This window comes from Delphinus delphis, chromosome 20, assembly GCF_949987515.2.
Source record: "Delphinus delphis chromosome 20, mDelDel1.2, whole genome shotgun sequence".
In the NCBI taxonomy this organism is placed as follows: Eukaryota; Metazoa; Chordata; class Mammalia; order Artiodactyla; family Delphinidae; genus Delphinus; species Delphinus delphis.
The window spans coordinates 24,426,528-24,444,952 of NC_082702.1; the positions used below are offsets into that span (position 1 = coordinate 24,426,528).

The 18,425-nt window shown below is 42.3% G+C and overlaps 1 protein-coding gene across 1 annotated transcript in view; it reads right to left on the minus strand.

Annotated features, from left to right (window-relative positions):
• Positions 1-17,786, minus strand: part of N4BP1 (NEDD4 binding protein 1) — a 48,032-nt gene extending 30,246 nt beyond the window's left edge. The window contains exon 1 of the mRNA XM_059999855.1: positions 17,339-17,786. Within this exon, the coding sequence (XP_059855838.1) occupies positions 17,339-17,536 (198 nt within the window). The 5' untranslated portion in view covers positions 17,537-17,786. The remainder of the gene's footprint in view (positions 1-17,338) is intronic.
• Positions 17,787-18,425: the final 639 nt, after the last annotated feature.

The window sequence follows — 18,425 nt, forward strand, 5'->3', positions numbered from 1 at the left end:
TTCCACTTCCAGATTAGGCTGTATTGAGTTCAGGCTGAGAGATAACAATGGAAAAAATGGTAAACTCACCACTGGTTTGGTGGTACTGTGAATTCTGGTTTTCTTTCCCAATCTGCCTGCTACTGTTTACTTTTCAGAGTCCTTAAATACCTGTTCCATGCATTCTGTCCAGGTTCTATCACTATAGTCACAGGACTGGCAGGGTAGAGTCCATCTTACTCAGAACTGGAGCTGCTCCCTGCTGCCTGCTAATATGTAAATGAGGCTGCCTGTTTAGCTTAAGTAAGTGTATGGTTGAATTCACAGGAGTCAAATACTGCTGACTACTATGCAGCCACTGGATAAGAAAAAGTGGATTACATCCACTCAGTGGAATGCCAGCAACAGTGAGCCAACCTGGGAAGAAGAGCTTTCTTCTCCAGATAACAGACTTCCAAAAAAAAAATATCCTCTCAAACAACGGCTAATTCTCTAATTGATCCAAGACAAAGGCCACTTATCAACAGATCCTGCCCAGACACAAGGTTTCCAACTGGCTTTTCAGATTTAGTATGAAACATTAAAAAAAAAAAACCATGTCAGAAGAAAGTCTGGCAAATATGAAGACAGAAACCAATAAAGCAGAACGCAAAATAGAGAAAAACTGGAGGAAAGTAGGTAATGCAGGGTAGAAAAGAAAACTTAAACAAAATTTTAATTACTGCTTTCAAACAGATATAAGATGATAATGAATTCATAAAACAGATATCAAAATGCTAAGAAAAAAATAATTAGAATAAGAGCACTAGCAAATTACGAACATGATGGCCAAAACAGAGTCAATAGAAGAACCAAAAGACAAAGTGGAAGAAATCCCTCCAAAAGTATCAGAAAAAGAAAGAAATGAAAGAAAAGAAACTTTAAACGTCCATCTAGGATATCCTAAGTCCAAATAACTGGCATTCCAAAAAGACAGAATGGCACTTAAGAAATAACACAAATAATTTCCTGGAACTAAAATGCATAAGACCCCATGCATTAGTGAAAAAAGTTACATTAAATCTTGTTTGGGAGCCAGTGCACCCAGATCCCACCTTGAAAGGGTCCACAGAATATCCAAGCATGATTACTTTTTAAAGGCCCACTAGAGAAAAATCCTGTGGGCGGGGTGGGAATAGGGCACACATAAAGGAATGATAATCAGAATGTCAAATTCTCAGTAGCAAGTCTGGATAGTCAGGGAAAACAGGGTAGCAATGCATTCAAAATGCTAAGGGAAAATGATCTTCAATCTATAATTCTATAACATCCACATTACATACCAAATATAAAGCAGAATAAAGACATTTCTAGCATGCCAAAGGCTGAGAAAATTACTCCCATGGATTCTTTTCTTGAGAAACTATTTTAAGATGAAGGCCACCAAAAACATGAGAGATAAAGTAATTACTAAATTCCATCCAAGAGTGGCAAATAGAAGTCCACAGATTTTAGCCATGCGGCAGATAAGCTGAGCAACCAGCTGACTGGAGGAGGGAAGAGGACTCCAGGGGTGTTCTCCCAGAAAAAGAGGCTTAAAGAATAGTTAAGATATAAAGGAATATTTATATCTTAAGATGAAAAGAATATTTGTAAAATATTAGGGATGTTTAAAGCAAATTTCATAAGTAGGTAAGAAAAGGGAAGATAAAAATCCCAGGAAAAATTAAAAGCTATACCAGAAAGAGAACATAATGTAATATAATAAAGTACTTGGCCTTGCAACAACTAGTATTTATATGTCATAATTATATAAACCTGTTTCTTGCTTTAACTAAAAAAACCAAAAACCAAACAAACAAAAAACTATGTTGGTGTCTTAGTCTGTTTGGGCTACTGTAACAAAATGCCATACTGAGTGGCTTATAAACAACAGATATTTCTTTCAGCTCTGGAGGCTCGAAGTCCAAAATCAGAGCGACAGCACGGTCGGGTGAGGGCCCTCTTCCAGACTGCGGTCTTCTTGTTGTGTCCTCACATGGTGGAAGGGGCAATGGAGCTCTCTCAAGCCTCTCTTCTAAGGGTATTAATCTCATCCATGGGGGTTCTGTCCTCATGACCTAATCACCCCCCAAAGGCCCCATTCTCCTAATACCATCACATTGGGCATGAGGATTTCAACATTCATTAATTTTGAGGAGACACAAATATCCAGACCATAGCAATTGAGAAAATGGGCCTAGTTTTTGCCTCATCATTTATCGTAAAGAAAGTGCATAATGCCTAATATTGATAAGAAATAGCAGTATATTATTTATAATTATTTAGGTAAACATCAGAACAAACAGCTAAAAACAATGCGAAGTAGTTACCTTCAGGAAGCTAGGGTGTTTGGTAGAAGCAAAGGGACTGCTATTCTTAATAAAAACTCTAGTACTTGATTTGTTTTAACCATGTGCATATATTATTTTATTACATTCCCTACTTCCTAATTTTAATAAAAAAGTTTAAAAGTGGATGCATAACATGCTGTGATGCTGTATGACAAGATTACAGAGGGCCTCAGGAGAGCTCCTATCGTGTAAGCACTAGGAAGACTGGCAGAGAAGTGCCCAATACAAGCACAGCTGTCTGACATTACCCCCAAGTAACCAAAACTATTAATGCAAGATTAACTGCATAGATTTGAGGAAGAGCTGTGCTAGGAGCTTGTTATAGCTTCACATACCCAAAACTCCTTTTTGTGTGTCCCCTAAGAGGAATGAGTAATTATCCCTTGAGATTCAGATTCCGTTTTTTCATTAACAATTTACTCTTGGGAAATTACTAATAGCAACAATTGATTTCTATACTCCAGTTCAGGAGTGAGCAATAAAGTGTACAGGCATACAGTGTTACAAAACTGTCTGGCCATCAGTTGTATCGGTAAGAAAGATTCTGTGGATCTAAGTAGTCATCATTTGCATTTGGCTGGATTTGGTACCTGAACATTTGAATGTTAGTCAAAATTGTTTCCCCTCCATCCTGCAGCATTCATATATTGTTTTACTTTACTCAGGATTTTAAGAAAAAAGGGGGGGAGCATATAATATACACAACAGTAACTTCCCTTTCGTATGGCAAAATGAATTTCTGTTATTCTACTTTCTACAAATTCAGTTCTTCTCAACTATATAACAATTCACGAATCAGAGAGAAGCTCCTGGCAACCCCTGCCATTCAGAACATAGCTAAAAGCAGAAAGGATCAAAGTGGCTATTCAAGAGTCTGCAGGTTTGACCTGGGGAAAGGGTTCTTGGCACCACTCTTCACTATCTACCACCTCTTATTTATGGGCACACACTTCAGGGACTTTATCAGATTGTCTCCCAGATTGCACATGGTTTGAAGCAGCTGAATGAAAATACAAAAGGAACAGCATAGGGTGCTACCTGCAGAGCACGCAACAGCAAATGATAATTGACAGCACAGGTGCAAAAATAAGGAAGACATAATGGTTAAAAAACATAGCAACTTGAGATCATCTATCATGAGTGTAGAACTGACACGCTCTGGCAGCTGCCAGGAGCATAACTGCACCCTGGCACAAATATAACCGAAGATACTCAAGTCCACCACAAATCAAGGAGGAGGGAGAAACTACAAAGGCAAGGAGGCTCCTAATACATTACAGATAGATTTCTAAAACTGTTCGGACCGGTAGTTCTCTGCTTTGGCTGCACACTTCAGGATTCTAAAGATTTCTTATAACTTAAGATACTCTCGCATAAATGGTGATATATGTTATCTCTAAGAGAAAAGAAAGTAGGAGGATTAATATGATTTTTAGACTTTGACATATGAGTCCTACAGAACGTACATAAATTAGAAGCACCATAGTGCCTTAGATAAAACAAACTTTTAATATCATTACCTACATATCTGTAACAGGTCCATTTTAACCTGTTAAGATAACATGTCTCTATCTGGTCACCTACATTAATAATATCACTATAAAATAAAAATAACCATTTTAGTCATTTTTCCAATGCATTTCCAACATTTGCTTTCTGTTCCATCTTTCTCCTCAATCTTATTTCCAAAATGCCGACCGAGTTCTTCCCCAGGAGGAGCACCTTAGCTGCCCCACAGGGACTTCCCTGCATGCTCACTCTGAGTCTACTTCTGGAGACACACCAGGGGCCACACTCTACCCTAGACCTCATCCCCATTACATCTGTAAATCTCTGAAATTCTACAGCTTCCAAAACTTTCAGCTCTCCTGAGCAACTTATCTTCACTCTTACCCAAATAATGTCTTCAGGTCCCCAACCTCATTTCTGTCAATTTTCTCATTTTTCGTAAAAGATGTGATTTTACCAGAGCCTGGAGGCCAACAGATATGAATTCCTTTGACTGCCTCTGTGTTTTCATCTAAAAATTCTAACTTTCACAAATTCTTCTCCTTGCTTCTGCTTCAAAGCCATGCCATTTTCCCAGACCTTGATTCATCCCTCCCCCTTTAGCCACCTACCCCGCCCCTCTGTCTACAAACATGCGTGAGCCTTCCTGATCCCCCAGAACACTTCCCTCAGCCCGACTGCCTATGCATGCAACCACTCGGTCTTTTCATCTTCACACTTTTTGAAAAAGTAGCCTAAAGCCCTTTCCCTGTCAACCCCTTGAAATCTGGATTCTGCCCCCATTCAAGCTGAAACCACTTTCCTGAATGACAACTAATGCCAAACCGAAAGGCCCTTTTCTCTGTACTCTCCTACTTGGGCTCTCTACTTACTTGGTAGGTAGCACGATATCTACCGTTGACCAACTTCTTGACAAGTTCTTGCCCTTCCACACTTCTGAGATACCACTAGCTGTCCTTACTTCCTATCTTTCTGACTATCCTCCCAAATCCTTTGCTGCCTTTTCCTACCGTACATTAAATGTAGATATTCCGTGAGGTTCTGTCTTGGTCCTCTCCCTCAATTATACTCTAATAGGCTTTTCAAGTTCCAACCGTAACTTTTATATCTCTGATGGTAACTCCAAATGTCCACCTCTAGCCTTTAATACTGTTAGGCTGCAGACTATCCCCTGGGTATTTCTACCTATCCCACAAGTGCCTCAAACTTTACAGGTCTGAATCAGAGCTCTCAGCTCTCCTCCACTCCATCTTTGGTCCAAGTTCCTTTCTATGAAACGTAGATGCCTAGATTCAAAGCTTTCTTTCCTCTTCCTTCACTTGCAATCCTTCACAAACCTAGTTGCATGTGAACACTACAACCAACACTAACCTCTTCTTTCTGTTGCCAGTCTTGTCCCACTCCACTGCCTTGTAACAGTATAAAAGCTATGCCTGAAAACACACCCTTCACCTCCTTACTCAAATACTTTCTAAAGCTCCTCACTGCGAAGGATTAATGTTCAAGATCCTCAGAATTATACTCAAAGTCTTTGTTGGTTTGGACTTCAGCATGGTTTCTTATTTTTGGAGCCTAATTTAACCCTTCCTTCAAGAATTGGCAAAAATGGGGTGGGAGGATGTTAATCTGTTTTCTACACACAACAGTATCTTATTATTTAAACAACAGCATTTATCATAACTCTACTAGACAGTGCGGGTACTGGCCTTGGTTTTAACCAGAGGTGTTTCTGCTCTTCCTGGGGGAACTAGCAATGTCAGGACACAATTCTGGTTGTCACAACTGAAGAGGTGCTCCTGGCACCTTGGGGGTAGAGGCCAGAGATGCTGCTAAACATCCTGCAGCGTACATTACAACCCCCTACAACCAAAGTATTAGCTGACCAAAATGTCAATAGTGCCACTGTTGAGAAAACCTGAAATCAATCAATAAATGTCTAACAAATACATATCAAAACAGGAATTAGGAAGTTTGGGAACACAGGCTGACATCCAGCCTAGTAGTATCAATGATGTGTGTAACATTGTTGAAGAGAGAGTGTGGCCAAATGACGAAAAAGTGGGGGAGGGTGTTCATTTTAATAGATTGCATAACATTAAGAAAAATTATCAAACACTTCTAAATATGGCAAAAGGATGGCCTCTCAATCACAACGGAGCACTCTCTTTCGCCCACCCAAAGATGATTTACTTCTCTGGGAAATGTACCTTTGTCTTACACACCATTTATTATTGATTAGGGCCCGGACTGTGATGCTACATGTCAAAATGTAGATTTCTGTCCAGCCGAGATGCCAATTATCTCCATCTGGTAGAAATAGTTATAACTTCACTGCTTTGTAAGATATTAGCCAGTTTATATCTACATGCAATTTTATTCCATCATTTCTTTTTTTTTTGGTGCAGATACTCAGAGCCTCAAATAATCAGATCCTCAAAAGCTCTTTGAAACACCTTTCCGTTCCTGTTGGTTCCCTCATTTATGAGATACCTGACTGTCTGAAAGTCATGTTTATAACTTTTAAAATAAATTTTCACTTTGGCAGTCTTGTAGGACCAATGGAGATGTCCAAGTGAGCTCACCTGCTTGGAGCTATTAAACTGAGTGGCCCAAGAAGGGTACCTCATTGGCTCTGGGAGCCCAGGTTTACCTAATTTTGGCTCCTAGAGTGAATCCCAAGCAGGAAGTGAATTTTACTAATGCTGTTACCCTGTTCTTTTCCCTTCTGATTTTGTGTTTTCACTTTATGGTTCTTCGCCACATGTCCGTTTCCACACTGCCTCAGGGACCAAGTGGCTACAGACTACCAGGTCAGTCTCACACATGAATCTAGTCTGCAGGAATCTGAGTTTTAGGTGTCTGACCATGTGGCGATCTGTCACCAGATAACAGGGATCCACTTTCTGTGGCATGAGAGACTACAGGAAAATCTGGTTTTAGTCTTTTCTGTTCTTCTGTTTGTGCAAGAACATGTCTCAGGACTACTAACAGAAGAACAGCCCTTATGAAATCTGGGCCAGTTTTGTGTTTTTGGATTACTTTCGACCTGTGGCTACAATTACGGAACCAAAGCTGAAAGCTCTCTGTGTGTCTGTCTCTATAAATGAGAAAAAGCCTTTACTTCTTCATGGTGTGAATGTGAAATATATTCCTATCTCCAGGGGTTATTAATGAAGTAGATAATAAAGTTTCTTAAAGAATTTCTCTTCGGGGCTTCCCTGGTGGCGCAGTGGTTTAGAGTCCGCCTGCAGATGCAGGGGACATGGGTTCGTGCCCCGGTCCGGGAAGATCCCACATGCCACGGAGCGGCTGGGCCCATGAGCCATGGCCGCTGAGCCTGCGCGTCTGGAGCCTGTGCTCCGCAACGGGAGAGGCCACAACAGTGAGAGGCCCACGTACCGCAAAAAAAAAAAAAAAAAAAAAAAGAATTTCTGTTCGAATTGGTTTATAGAGAACAAGCTTTTACATAAATCTATATATCTAGAACTCTTAGAAAATAAAGAAACTAAACATCCAAATTTATAATGTGTTAGCTTTTTAAGGACAAAAGAGAAACAATGCAAAATGCACAGAAGCTGAAAATTCAAAGGCATCTGTATTTAGAATCCAAATTCATGTAATAAAAATAATCCTTAGGGAATTCCCTGGCAGTCCAGTGGTTAGGAAGCAGTGCATTCACTGCTGTGGCCCAGGTTCAATCCCTGGTCCCCTGGTTGGGGAACTAAGATCCTGCAGGCCGCAAGACATGGCCACAAAAAAAAAAAAAAAAAAAAAAAAAATCCTTGGACAAATCAATCTGACTTGATAATTTTAATACTAACTTAAAAATAGATGGCCTTTCTCTGATTTTATCAGTGCAGAGTACAATGCATCATAAGATTTTTTTAACTTAAAAGTTTTCTTTCATGAAGAGACTGATTATGAAAAATAAAAATTTATACATTAAACTAAATTGAATTATAACACTGCTACATTTTTTGATATCAGAAGTTATGTTGCTCAGTAGTTGTCAGCTTAAGCATAATTTCCAACATCCTTAGTTAACTTTAAGACCTTGGTTGGACCAACAGTAAATGGTTAACTAATGGACACTCTTTGGATACATGGCTAATTTCCAAGTGAGAGTCGCCAAGCATAAACACACACATTACACGTTTTCTTTTTAGTATAACCACAATGTCATTACTGCACCCAAGAAAATGAACAGTAATTCCTTAGTATCATCTAATACCCAGTCTGTATTTAATGTGTTTTTCCAGTTGCTCTGTTCTAATTATTCTGATTTTTTTCCCCACCATAATTACACAATTCTTGTCTTGCTTAGTATGTCACATATAGAATTAGTATGCACTCTTTTTGTGTATGGCTTTTTTCACTTGGCATACTATTTTTGAGATTCATCCACATTACTGCATGTCTCAGTAATTTGCTCTTTTCTATTGCTATGTAGTATACCACTCTGAATGTCTTTTACACCTAAACTATCTTCGATGTTTCGCAAAGGTCCCCAGGCAATCAATCACAAAGATTTGTCTTTCACCTTATAAGGATGCTAAAACTATTAATTTCATTGGGTTACTCTGAATTTCTTAAATCACACTTACTAACTGTGTCAAATCAAAAGGGAAGCTTGGTCTACTTCTACTGAGTCTCTTTACTTTTCATGGCAATGTAGTTACTTGCACAGGATCATTAAGAATCTGTCCTCCCTTTTACTAGGACAAAATCAGACAAATTCATTGTGCAACACAGACCATAATTAGAATGTCATATTTAAGAATAAACCTCACTTAATCAGGTATGGCAAGGTTACTATTAAAAAACAAGGATTGTAGTTCATCTATGGAACCAACTCAGGATACTGCTCTGGTACCTACTCTGTGGCATGCAGTATAAAGAAAGTCCCTTCCTGGCAGGCAAGAAATTTTAGCATATTTTGGGAATCTTGAGGAGAGAAGCATTCATCCAAATGTATAAATGCTACAGGTGAAATATGTAGAGATGATTTTCTTGATTTTTTTTTGGAGATTTGCTTCCTAGCTTTAAAATAGAAGAGACAAAAGAGACAACTAAAACCAAAAACAAATGAAAACCACCCAGCTACTGAAAAGGTAACCTAAGGTTCCTTATGAAATTTCCAGAGAGGATAATTCTCTAGTGTCAGTAATTGCTAATACCTCCTGCCATACTCTATATACAATCAGGCTAGTCTACATGCGTGTGTGTGTGTGTGTGTGTGTGTGTGTGTGTGTGTGTGTGTATGTGATCAAGAGTAATCTTTGAAGCCATTTATAACTACAAGGGCACAAATAACACAAATTACAGAAACTCTGGAAGTAAGGTAAAAGAATAGCTGCATGCTCTCTCAGTGTCATACTAGAGAACTGTCTAGCAGGCCCGACCAAGGATTATTTCATAGCTAGGGCAGCACTGTCCAATAGAACTTTCTGTAACGACATATGTTCTGTATCTGCACTGTACAAATTGGTATCCAATAGCTACATTATGGCCACTGAGCACGTGAAATACAACTGAGGAAATGAATATTTAATTTCACTGAATTTTAATTAAACAGCCACATGTGGTAGTGGCAATACACTGGACAGTGTAAATCCAGCCTTCAAACTATTTTTGTACGGGCCCTAAGAATTGTTTTTACCTTTTAAAGGGTTGTAAAAAGCAAAAACAAAGAAGAATATGAGACAGAGACCCTGTATGGTTCATAAAGTCTGAAACTATTTATCGCCTGGCCCTTTACAGAAAAAGCTCGCCCATGTTTGTACGCTCTAGTGGAATGTGTTTTTTGTTTGACATACTATTTATATTGAAAAAGGCCCAGAATCTGTGAAATTACACATTTAACTTGCATATTTTTGTCCAGTAAAGACACAGATGATTTCTGTGACAACCCCCAAATTACTGTTTCATTATCCTGTAGGACATGAACAAGTTTTGTATCCAATCTAGCAGTCTTATTTCAACATTCTTTTTCAGTACCTATATTCATTTCCTGTACTGTTCCTTGAACCAGTTTTCCTATCCAGCTAGTTCCCTCAAAAATGAGTTATAAATAAATGCTTGGCATGTGCTCACCTTGTATCTTTAGGAATTACATTTTAATTAAAAACAAAAAACAACCAAAAATAAAGTGCTCATTTAAAAAATTCCTATTTACAAAAACAAAACTAAAAAAATGGTGAGGATTCAAGGCATATTTTGAGAAGTAGATAATATGATGTGGCAGTCGTTCCTATTGTCTACCAATATCCACGTTCTGCTTCTTTAACAAACAGAACCCAGATTTTGTTCAGGGCAGCAATGTGTCTAGTTAAAACTGAACATTTCCTAGCTCTCTTTCCTGCAAGTATTGGCCATATGACATAGTTCTGTCCAGAAAGAGATAAGGAAAAGTCTGCTGGGGTGTTGTAGAAAGGTGTTGTGGCTTCTTCCTTCCTTCTTGAAATAGAAACTTGATGGCTGGAGCTGCAGTAGGTATTCTGTGACCATGAGGGAAAGGCCAAAAGAACTGCAGAGACCTTCACCCTGACAGCTCCTAACCACTGCTCAGCCTTGGACTGTTGTTTATCTTAAGATTTTTTATTGAGTGAAAGAAAACTAAACCATTTTGTATAATTTCTATCACTGTAGCCAAATCCTGATCTATCTATCAGTCTAACTGTTAGAGATATATCATCTGCATTAACCTATTATAACAAAGTAATGACTTTATTATCTTAATTTAAAAAATACCAGGGTTAATAATGAAACATACAGTGAACTAAACACGTAGGTTCAAGAATGGATAAAGATCCCAGATGACTGGTAGATAGGGATTTTCGATGAAAAGGTGTCATAATCACAACTGACTTTTACATAGAAAATTCAGATGTGAATCCACACAGTTCTTATTCATCAATTAAAGTAAGTAATTCTGTAAGCACTAAGACTGAACAAAACTTTCTCTAAGTTCAAAGGAACCTCTTAAATTAACAATTAAAAGAAATAATTCAGTTTCTTTAAACAAAAGGATTTTCCTATGTTGTTTCCATATGACATAACTTATTTTTATAAAAAACAGTTCTTTAATTAATTACTGTAAGGATTTCCCCCCTATAATTCTGTTTCTGAAATGCAAGCCTTCTAACTTCATACAATTATATTAATTTAGTAAAAAGTCAACATAGAACAAGATGTTGTCCCTGATTTAATTAAAACCCTGTAATACTAGCTGGTAAACAAATAGGGAAGAGGAAGCTACAGTCATGAGCAATCACTTTGAGCCTAGTACAATCAGCGTGAGTATCCCTTATTTCAACATTCTGGTATAACCCCAAAATATTAACCATAAAAGAGACTGAACAAACCTCTGTTTCTTGAGAAGATGATTTACAACCACGGTGAGTTAAAAACTATCATTCTAGAAAAAGCAAAAAGGCCTCCAACCTCCTTTCTGGTAAAATCAAAACAAAAAACTCTGTCACTACCCAGTATTACATCTATAAATTATTTCCTCCATGAACAAATCTACTGTTCAAGAATTCATTCATGAAACCAGGTACCGAGTTCTCCTAACGGAAAAGGAAATAAAACAATATAGGGTCCATCTTAACCCTCTGAAGTCAATGAAGTAACAGGCCACTTCTACTGGAATTGCATTTTCTTTACCCTTATCTTTCTCCTCTCTTACTCCACAAATATGCAAGCAAAAACTCAGGTAAAGGACAATCATCAACTCTTCATAAGACCCTCTCTTCTTTTCCTCTCAAATAAAAAGCAGACTGGATGTTAGCCTACCTTACCACAGTTTCTCAGGTGCATTGTAATTTCAATGTTTAAGACTGATGAGTCCTCCAAATTACTCTCCTTATAAGTCCTCCAGATTGGTGTTCTTGGTAGGTCACTGGCTATGCTTCACAGTGGCTATTCACTGCCATGAAGTAATGCCTGAAATAACACCACCTGATGGGCAGCTGAAGGTAGCAAATTCAGTACCCTAAAGGTTCAGGGAGAAACCATACAACAAGTAGCCATGCTGTTTACTTCCAATTACTCCTCTTTTGTTTGTTAACCTCCAGGACAGGCTCCTAGCTTACCAACTAACTTTAGCACCCAATTCCCTGCTATGGACCTCCATGATCTCAGCACTGCATTATCTCCAGATGGCTCACACGTCCATCCTTTAGCCTCTCACTTCTCTAAGTTAAAAGGAACACTTCCACTTCACCCATGACCACTGAGGTACCACCCCTTGGTTCTCAGAATTCCTCCAGATCCAAGATTCTGATCTATGAAATGCTTCTTTAACTACCACCTCTAGAATTCTCCAACACTTACTGAAACTGTCCTCTGCCTGCATGATTCCCTGAGTCTAGGAGGGGACACGGTCTAAGGTCCTGTCCCTCCCTTTATTCTTACAGTTCATTATGCCCTTCTGCCTTCACCTGCCTCCTCTCCAGTCTGAACCTCTCAAGCTATTAGTTCACTAACAGTAGAAGGTAAGTCTTGCATATTTTTGGACTGTCCTAGCTCAAATAAGGCTGACCATTCAGAAACAGTTCCTGGGCCCCGTTTTGCCTTGCTCAATTGCACTTCAGATTCCTTTAGTCTTTATGTGCTGGCTTCACCAACATCCTGAGTGGGGGAAATCATCACCTACTTGAGAATTTCTGGATCAAGTGATACTATAAATTCAAACCACCTAACCTTCCCTGGCCCTCACTTCAAGTCCACAGTCCTTTTTTGTTTTTTTCTAATGCACTTCCAACAGTTCCACTGTATCTGTGTTGACATACTGCACTGTCTTCAAGGTCTCACCCTCCCTCTCTGGGCATAAACTGGCATCCCACTTTACTAAGACAGTACTATAGGCCATTAAGGCCTTCAATTACCCACTTCACCAAATAGGAAAAAAAATGTGTATCCTCACTTATCTTGTCTCCTACTACCTAAAGCAGAAGTCCTAAAAAGGCAGTCCAAAAGCTGAATCTGGTCTACTGCCATGTTTTGTTTAGCATATGTGGTTGCTTCCTATATTTCTTTTTTTAGAATATGTACTTTAAAAAGAATGTATTAGTGCAAAACTTTTACTGAGATGTAATTCATAGCATACATGGCTTTTAAAACATAAATTAGCTGCCTCTTAAAACAAAACAGATTTCCCATTACAAAATGCAGACTACTGGCTTCCCTTGGGTGAGAAGATCAGACATCACTAGGCCCATATGTGTAACCAGCGGATACTGAGCATGAGCGTCTGCCCTCTCCCACAGGGCATGAGCATCTCGGTTCACCCGTTCCTTCCGACCAGCCAGCCACTTCCCTATGCAGTCCCCCACCTAGTCCCAGGGGCTCTTTGATCTAAGGGAAGGATCTAACTCTTTGCACTCCCCAGGACAGAGATCTCTTCAGCCTCATCTCTCCTCACCCAGGCCAGACTCCAAGATCCCACCCCTGCTTTGAATCTTCGATTTCTTTGTGAATGAGGCAGCTCGGTCAGTGCCTCCACTTCTTCTCTGACGTTCAATCCTCAACTTCCTTTGTTTCCATGACGTCTGCCACCTTGGACTTCAGTCCCCTCCCACTGGGCCCCTATGGACAATGCCCGCTTTTGGTTTCCCTCTCACTTTCAGACATTGCTTCTCTAGCCCTTGTAGTAATGTCACATTGCTCTAAAAGTTCTAAACACTTATCCCCAATTTCTATACTTATATCATCAGTAGCCAACAATGGACCTGATGATGGAGGCATTGAAATGTAAATCTGACAGCATCACTGCTGTTCTTACAACCTTCCATTACTCTCCGCTGCCTCCCTGCTTGGTAAAATCCATGTTCTTTAGCAGGTCGCACGTGCTTTGTGAGCTGGCACCTTCCCCCATTCCTGTCCTTCACTTGAGGAATCCATGAAAAAACGGGACTACTTCATATCCCTGTGATTTTGCACATGCTCTTCCTTCTGGAAAACTCTCATTCATCCTCCAGCATCCCACTGGGCAGAACAACCCTTCCTCTCCTATATTACTTGCACATACTTCAACTCTTAAATGTTGTTTCCAACTTTCTCCCCTACTAGGCTGTGGGTTCCTTGAGGTCCAGAGGCAACAGCTAGTGTATTTCCTGGCACAGAAGTTGTCTTTAAGTATCGGCTACCCGGTCCCACCAACCTACAGGTCAAACAACGTATCCACCATCCTTCCTGACACCAGGGCTTCAAACCTCTCCCTCAATCCCTGCATCCACTCAGTTGCCAAGTCCCAGTGAAAACCGTGTCACCCCACCCATGTCCAGTTCTAAACTGGAACAAAGTTCCTTCCACAGTTGGGTCTGCCTGTCTTCAAATACAGAGTTTCAAGCAAATCCTTCCTCTCCCAAATCCTCACTGACTCCCTACTGATAAGGCCCAGTGGCCTTAGCACAGCATTTGGGTCCCTGGAGGCTTCATCTCTCACAGGGCAGCATGACTCTTCCTACCCAGACACTCCATGTTGTTCTGGCTTCGAGGCCCTTGCTTGCAACCACCTCTACCTGGGAATCTTCCCAGATCTTCAAAGCCCAGCTCAAGTACTGCTTCCTCCAACAAATTTCCCCTTTGACAAAAGTGGTCACTCAAGAGCATGTGCCTTTTTTAAAAAAACAAAAACTTCCCAGGACATTATCACTTTCTACCAGTAGCCCCATCTCACCTCTCTCCAGTGAATGGAGCCCTAACTAACTAAAGCTCCACATTCTCCTCTACTCAAGCATTTTCTAAAGGGTAGTGAATTAACATTTTTAAAGGAGGAAAACGACACGAACCACTTGATGGGACCCACAAAGCTGCTTGGAGACTCTACCAGCTAGTTTAAAAAAGTCCTTACTCTAAATCCTCCTTCCCCCAAACCTTCTTCTCCTCCACAGCTTAACTTAAAATATTGTATACGCTGAAGATTGTTCTCCTGTTCTTAATTTTTTTAGCCACACTACGGGACATGCGGGATCTTAGTTCCCGACCAGGGATCGAAGCCGTGCCCCCTGCAGTGGAAGCACAGAGTCCTAACCGCTGGACGGCCAGGGAATTCCCTTCTGTTTTTTTTTCAATTAATTTATTTAATTAATTTATTTTTTTTGTCTCTGTTGGGTCTTCGTTGCTGCGTGTGGGCTTTCTCTAGTTGCGGCGAGCGGGGGCTACTCTTTGGTGCGGTGTGCGGGCTTCTCATTGCAGTGGCTTCTCTTGTTGCAGAGAACGGGCTCTAGGTGCACGGGCTTCGGTAGTTGTGGCTTGTGGGCTCTAGAGCGCAGGTTCAGTAGTTGTGGTGCACGGGCTTAGTTGCTGCGAGGCATGTGGGATCTTCCCGGACCAGGGCTCGAACCCGTGTCCCCTGCATTGGCAGGCGGATTCTTAACCACTGCGCCACCTGGGAAGCCCTTTCCCTCTGTTCTTAATTTTTAAAAATCAAGTTAATGGTTTTCTCTTCCTTAAAGGAATTAAAACACACTCCAAAATGAATTAACAAGAACAAAAACCCCTTGAGTATGGCATTCAACTTTTCCCCATAAATCTCAAAGGGAAAAAAAGGATTTCTTATAAGTGGGAGAGTTAGATTATGAGTAGCACACATCAAAAAGATAAATGGGCAGGTGACACATACTACCAATATACTGTAAGACACACCTTTTCCAATTAGCTTATGCTGAACTGCATGGCAGGGACAAGCGAGGCAACTGGAGTTGGGAGGGTCCAGCAGGGTTTTTCTGTAGAGCAAAAGAAGCACTTGCCATGCTTGCAGTGAGCCTTGAGTAGAGCTGAACTGGGATCAGGCAGAGTACACAATAAAAGCAGTGAGACTAGTCAGGCTACAGTGGAGATTTAAGCTGAGACCTGCTAAGGCAGAGAATTAGGAAAACAAAGTGGGGTTGAATAAATAAGTGTTTTGTAAATCAGAAAAGTTTAGAGTGAATGAGATAGGCAACAGGAGGCTCTACTAGATCCCAGGGCAGGAGAATGACTTTTTGTGGGAGGATTAGTCTAAGGCAAGTTGTACTGGGGAGGGAGGGAAGGCAATGAAATAAGGGAGAGGGCACATACCAAGAAAGAAGGTCTTAACTGCTGCAAAAATAATGGAAAAGGAAGGAATGAATGCATGTAAGAGACTTTCAGAAGCCATAATAGGACTTAGTCATGTCAAACTTTTTAGCCCTGGGGAGTGGGAAGAAATTGGGTAGCTGGGGAGAAAACAAGGAGGGGACTGGGAAGGAGTTAGACCAGACAACTGGTTCAAAAAAATCAAGAACAGGAAAGCAAACTTGATTCAACATCTGCAGTGCTTTAAGTTAAGCTGTGGAGAAGAATCATACAGTTAAGTGTCCTACCTCCTCTAAGCACGTTAAAAGCAAGCATACAGGCTTCTTTTTTAATCTAAGAAAGTCAAGAGTCACAGCTAATCAGATTCTTCAAGGGCACTGTGAAATTTCTGAAGTACGACGCCAAAAATGGATCCCTACCCCCAGTGCTCAGCATCTGGGAGGTAGGTATCAAGAGCAAGGTCTCTGGAAACAAACTCCCTCGGTCTGAATCCTGGCTCTCCCACTTACTCGATGGGAAAACCTGGAGAAACTTACCTCCCCGGGAGGGGGAGGATGTACTCTTGCAATATTTGGGCTTGGGGAGGGAAGGGAGTAGCTGAAGGTGCCCGAAGTAAGTCTAAGTGTGAAATGCTGATTTAGAGAGAAGGTGAGTCACCTCTTCGAAAGTTTCAGTTTCCCCAGCTGTTAAAAACAGGAAGATAATAAAATCTACCTCACTGGATTTTTTAAGGACTGAATTCGATAATCCTTCCGAAGTATTGAACATAACGTCTGATGTGCTACAACCGTTCGATAAATGCTAGTGGTACACAAAATCAATACATGGAATAATGCTATTTTTAATACTATTATTAATCATCCTTATCCCTTCTTGATATTCTCTGAGTACTGTACTACTGTGATGGTTTTGTCAGATTCTCAGAGGGGTCTGACATCCCCAAGAGGTTCAGAATCCCTGTAGCGGAGACCTGGGAAGAGATAAGTGGCTGAGGTGGTAGGCCAGGAGGCTGCGGGCCCAGCCATCAGGCCCTGCGCACCAGCCCGCCGGCTGGGGGGAAAGATAACAACAGGCAACACTCTCAACGCGTTCACTCCGTGCCTGCCAGCCACTGCACTCTGCGCTCTACGCACATCACCTACTCCAATCCTCGCGACGGCCTTCCGAGTCAGCTGCTTTCGTCAGCGCCACTTTACAAATGGGGAAACTGAGGCGCCCGGGATGAAACCGCTAGCCCAAGGTCACATGGCTCTAGAGCGGAGGCTCGGGAGACCGCGCTCTCACCACCGCGCCTGGCTCGGTCAGCGCAGGAAGGGCAGGGAAGAAGGGGGTGGGGACGCCCAGGGACCCCGATCGACAGAAGGCCGCGGGGGCCGGGCTGGGGAAGGCGATCGCGCGGGGTCGGCGGCCGGACTCACCTTAGCGCTGTGCACCGCCTCTTGCGCCCCGCGGAGCTGCAGCCAGATGCGCGCAGGGAGCGGTTCCTCAGCCCCGAGCGCGCCAAGCACGGCCAGGCTCACGCCGAACAGGCCCTCGATGCGGCCGCGTCTCCGTTCCAGCAGCGCCGCCTTCTCGGCGGGCGCCGTGAACTCGTCCAGTACCGCCCGGGCCGCCATGGCGGGCGCGGCCTCCCGCGGCGGCGCCGGGGGCCGGCGGCGGCGACGCCCCCTCAGCGTGCTGCCCCTGTACCCGAGCTCGTCAGGCGGCGTCGGCCCTCCAGGCCGCCTCGGCCCGGCCCGCGCCCTGCCGCCTGGCCGGACGCCCAGCTACACCATCCCGCAGCGGCAGCCGCAGCTGGGCAACTGCGGGTAAAAAGCCCCTTCGCCGCCGCCGCCACCCCCGCCGCCGCCGCGGGCCGGGCCCCGCCGCCGCGCATGCGCCCCGCCCAACGCCGTCATTGAGTGTCGCCACCCCCTGGGGGGGGCGCGGAGGCGACGAAAGTGTACGTCACGCACAGTCGCCATGTTTGTTGAGGGCCCAACGATGGCTGTGGAGGGGCGCCTGGGTGGCCTTTGGTTAGGCCACGACGCTTTTGCGTGGCCTGGTGGATGATGAATTTATGGTTTTACAGATGGGGAAATTGAGGCTCCGAGCCAGTAGGCGGGACTGACCCAGTGTCACACAAGGGATTTGGCTTGCTTTCAGACAGCTTGAAGCCCAATATAGCACTCTAGCAAACTGAGTTATCCAGCTTCTCATTTATTGATAGATGTTTTTTTCTCTTCCTCCCTCGATCCCTCCCCCACCTCTCTCTATCTCTGTCTCTGTCTCTGTCTCTCTTTCTCTCCCTTTCCTTTGCTTTCCGTTGTTTTTTCAGTAAAAATGGTAACAGGAAGAGAAGAAAATGGGAATAATGTGTATGGAGAATTGAAAAGCAAAGAAATGATTAAGGAAAGGTCAAGAGAGTGTTTTCTTCTGGGAAGGGAGGAGGAGAATGTGTTATAGAAGAGGTACAAGAAGTGTGGGACTAGGGGCTTCTCCGTGATTTTAGTGGGGTACTTGGGC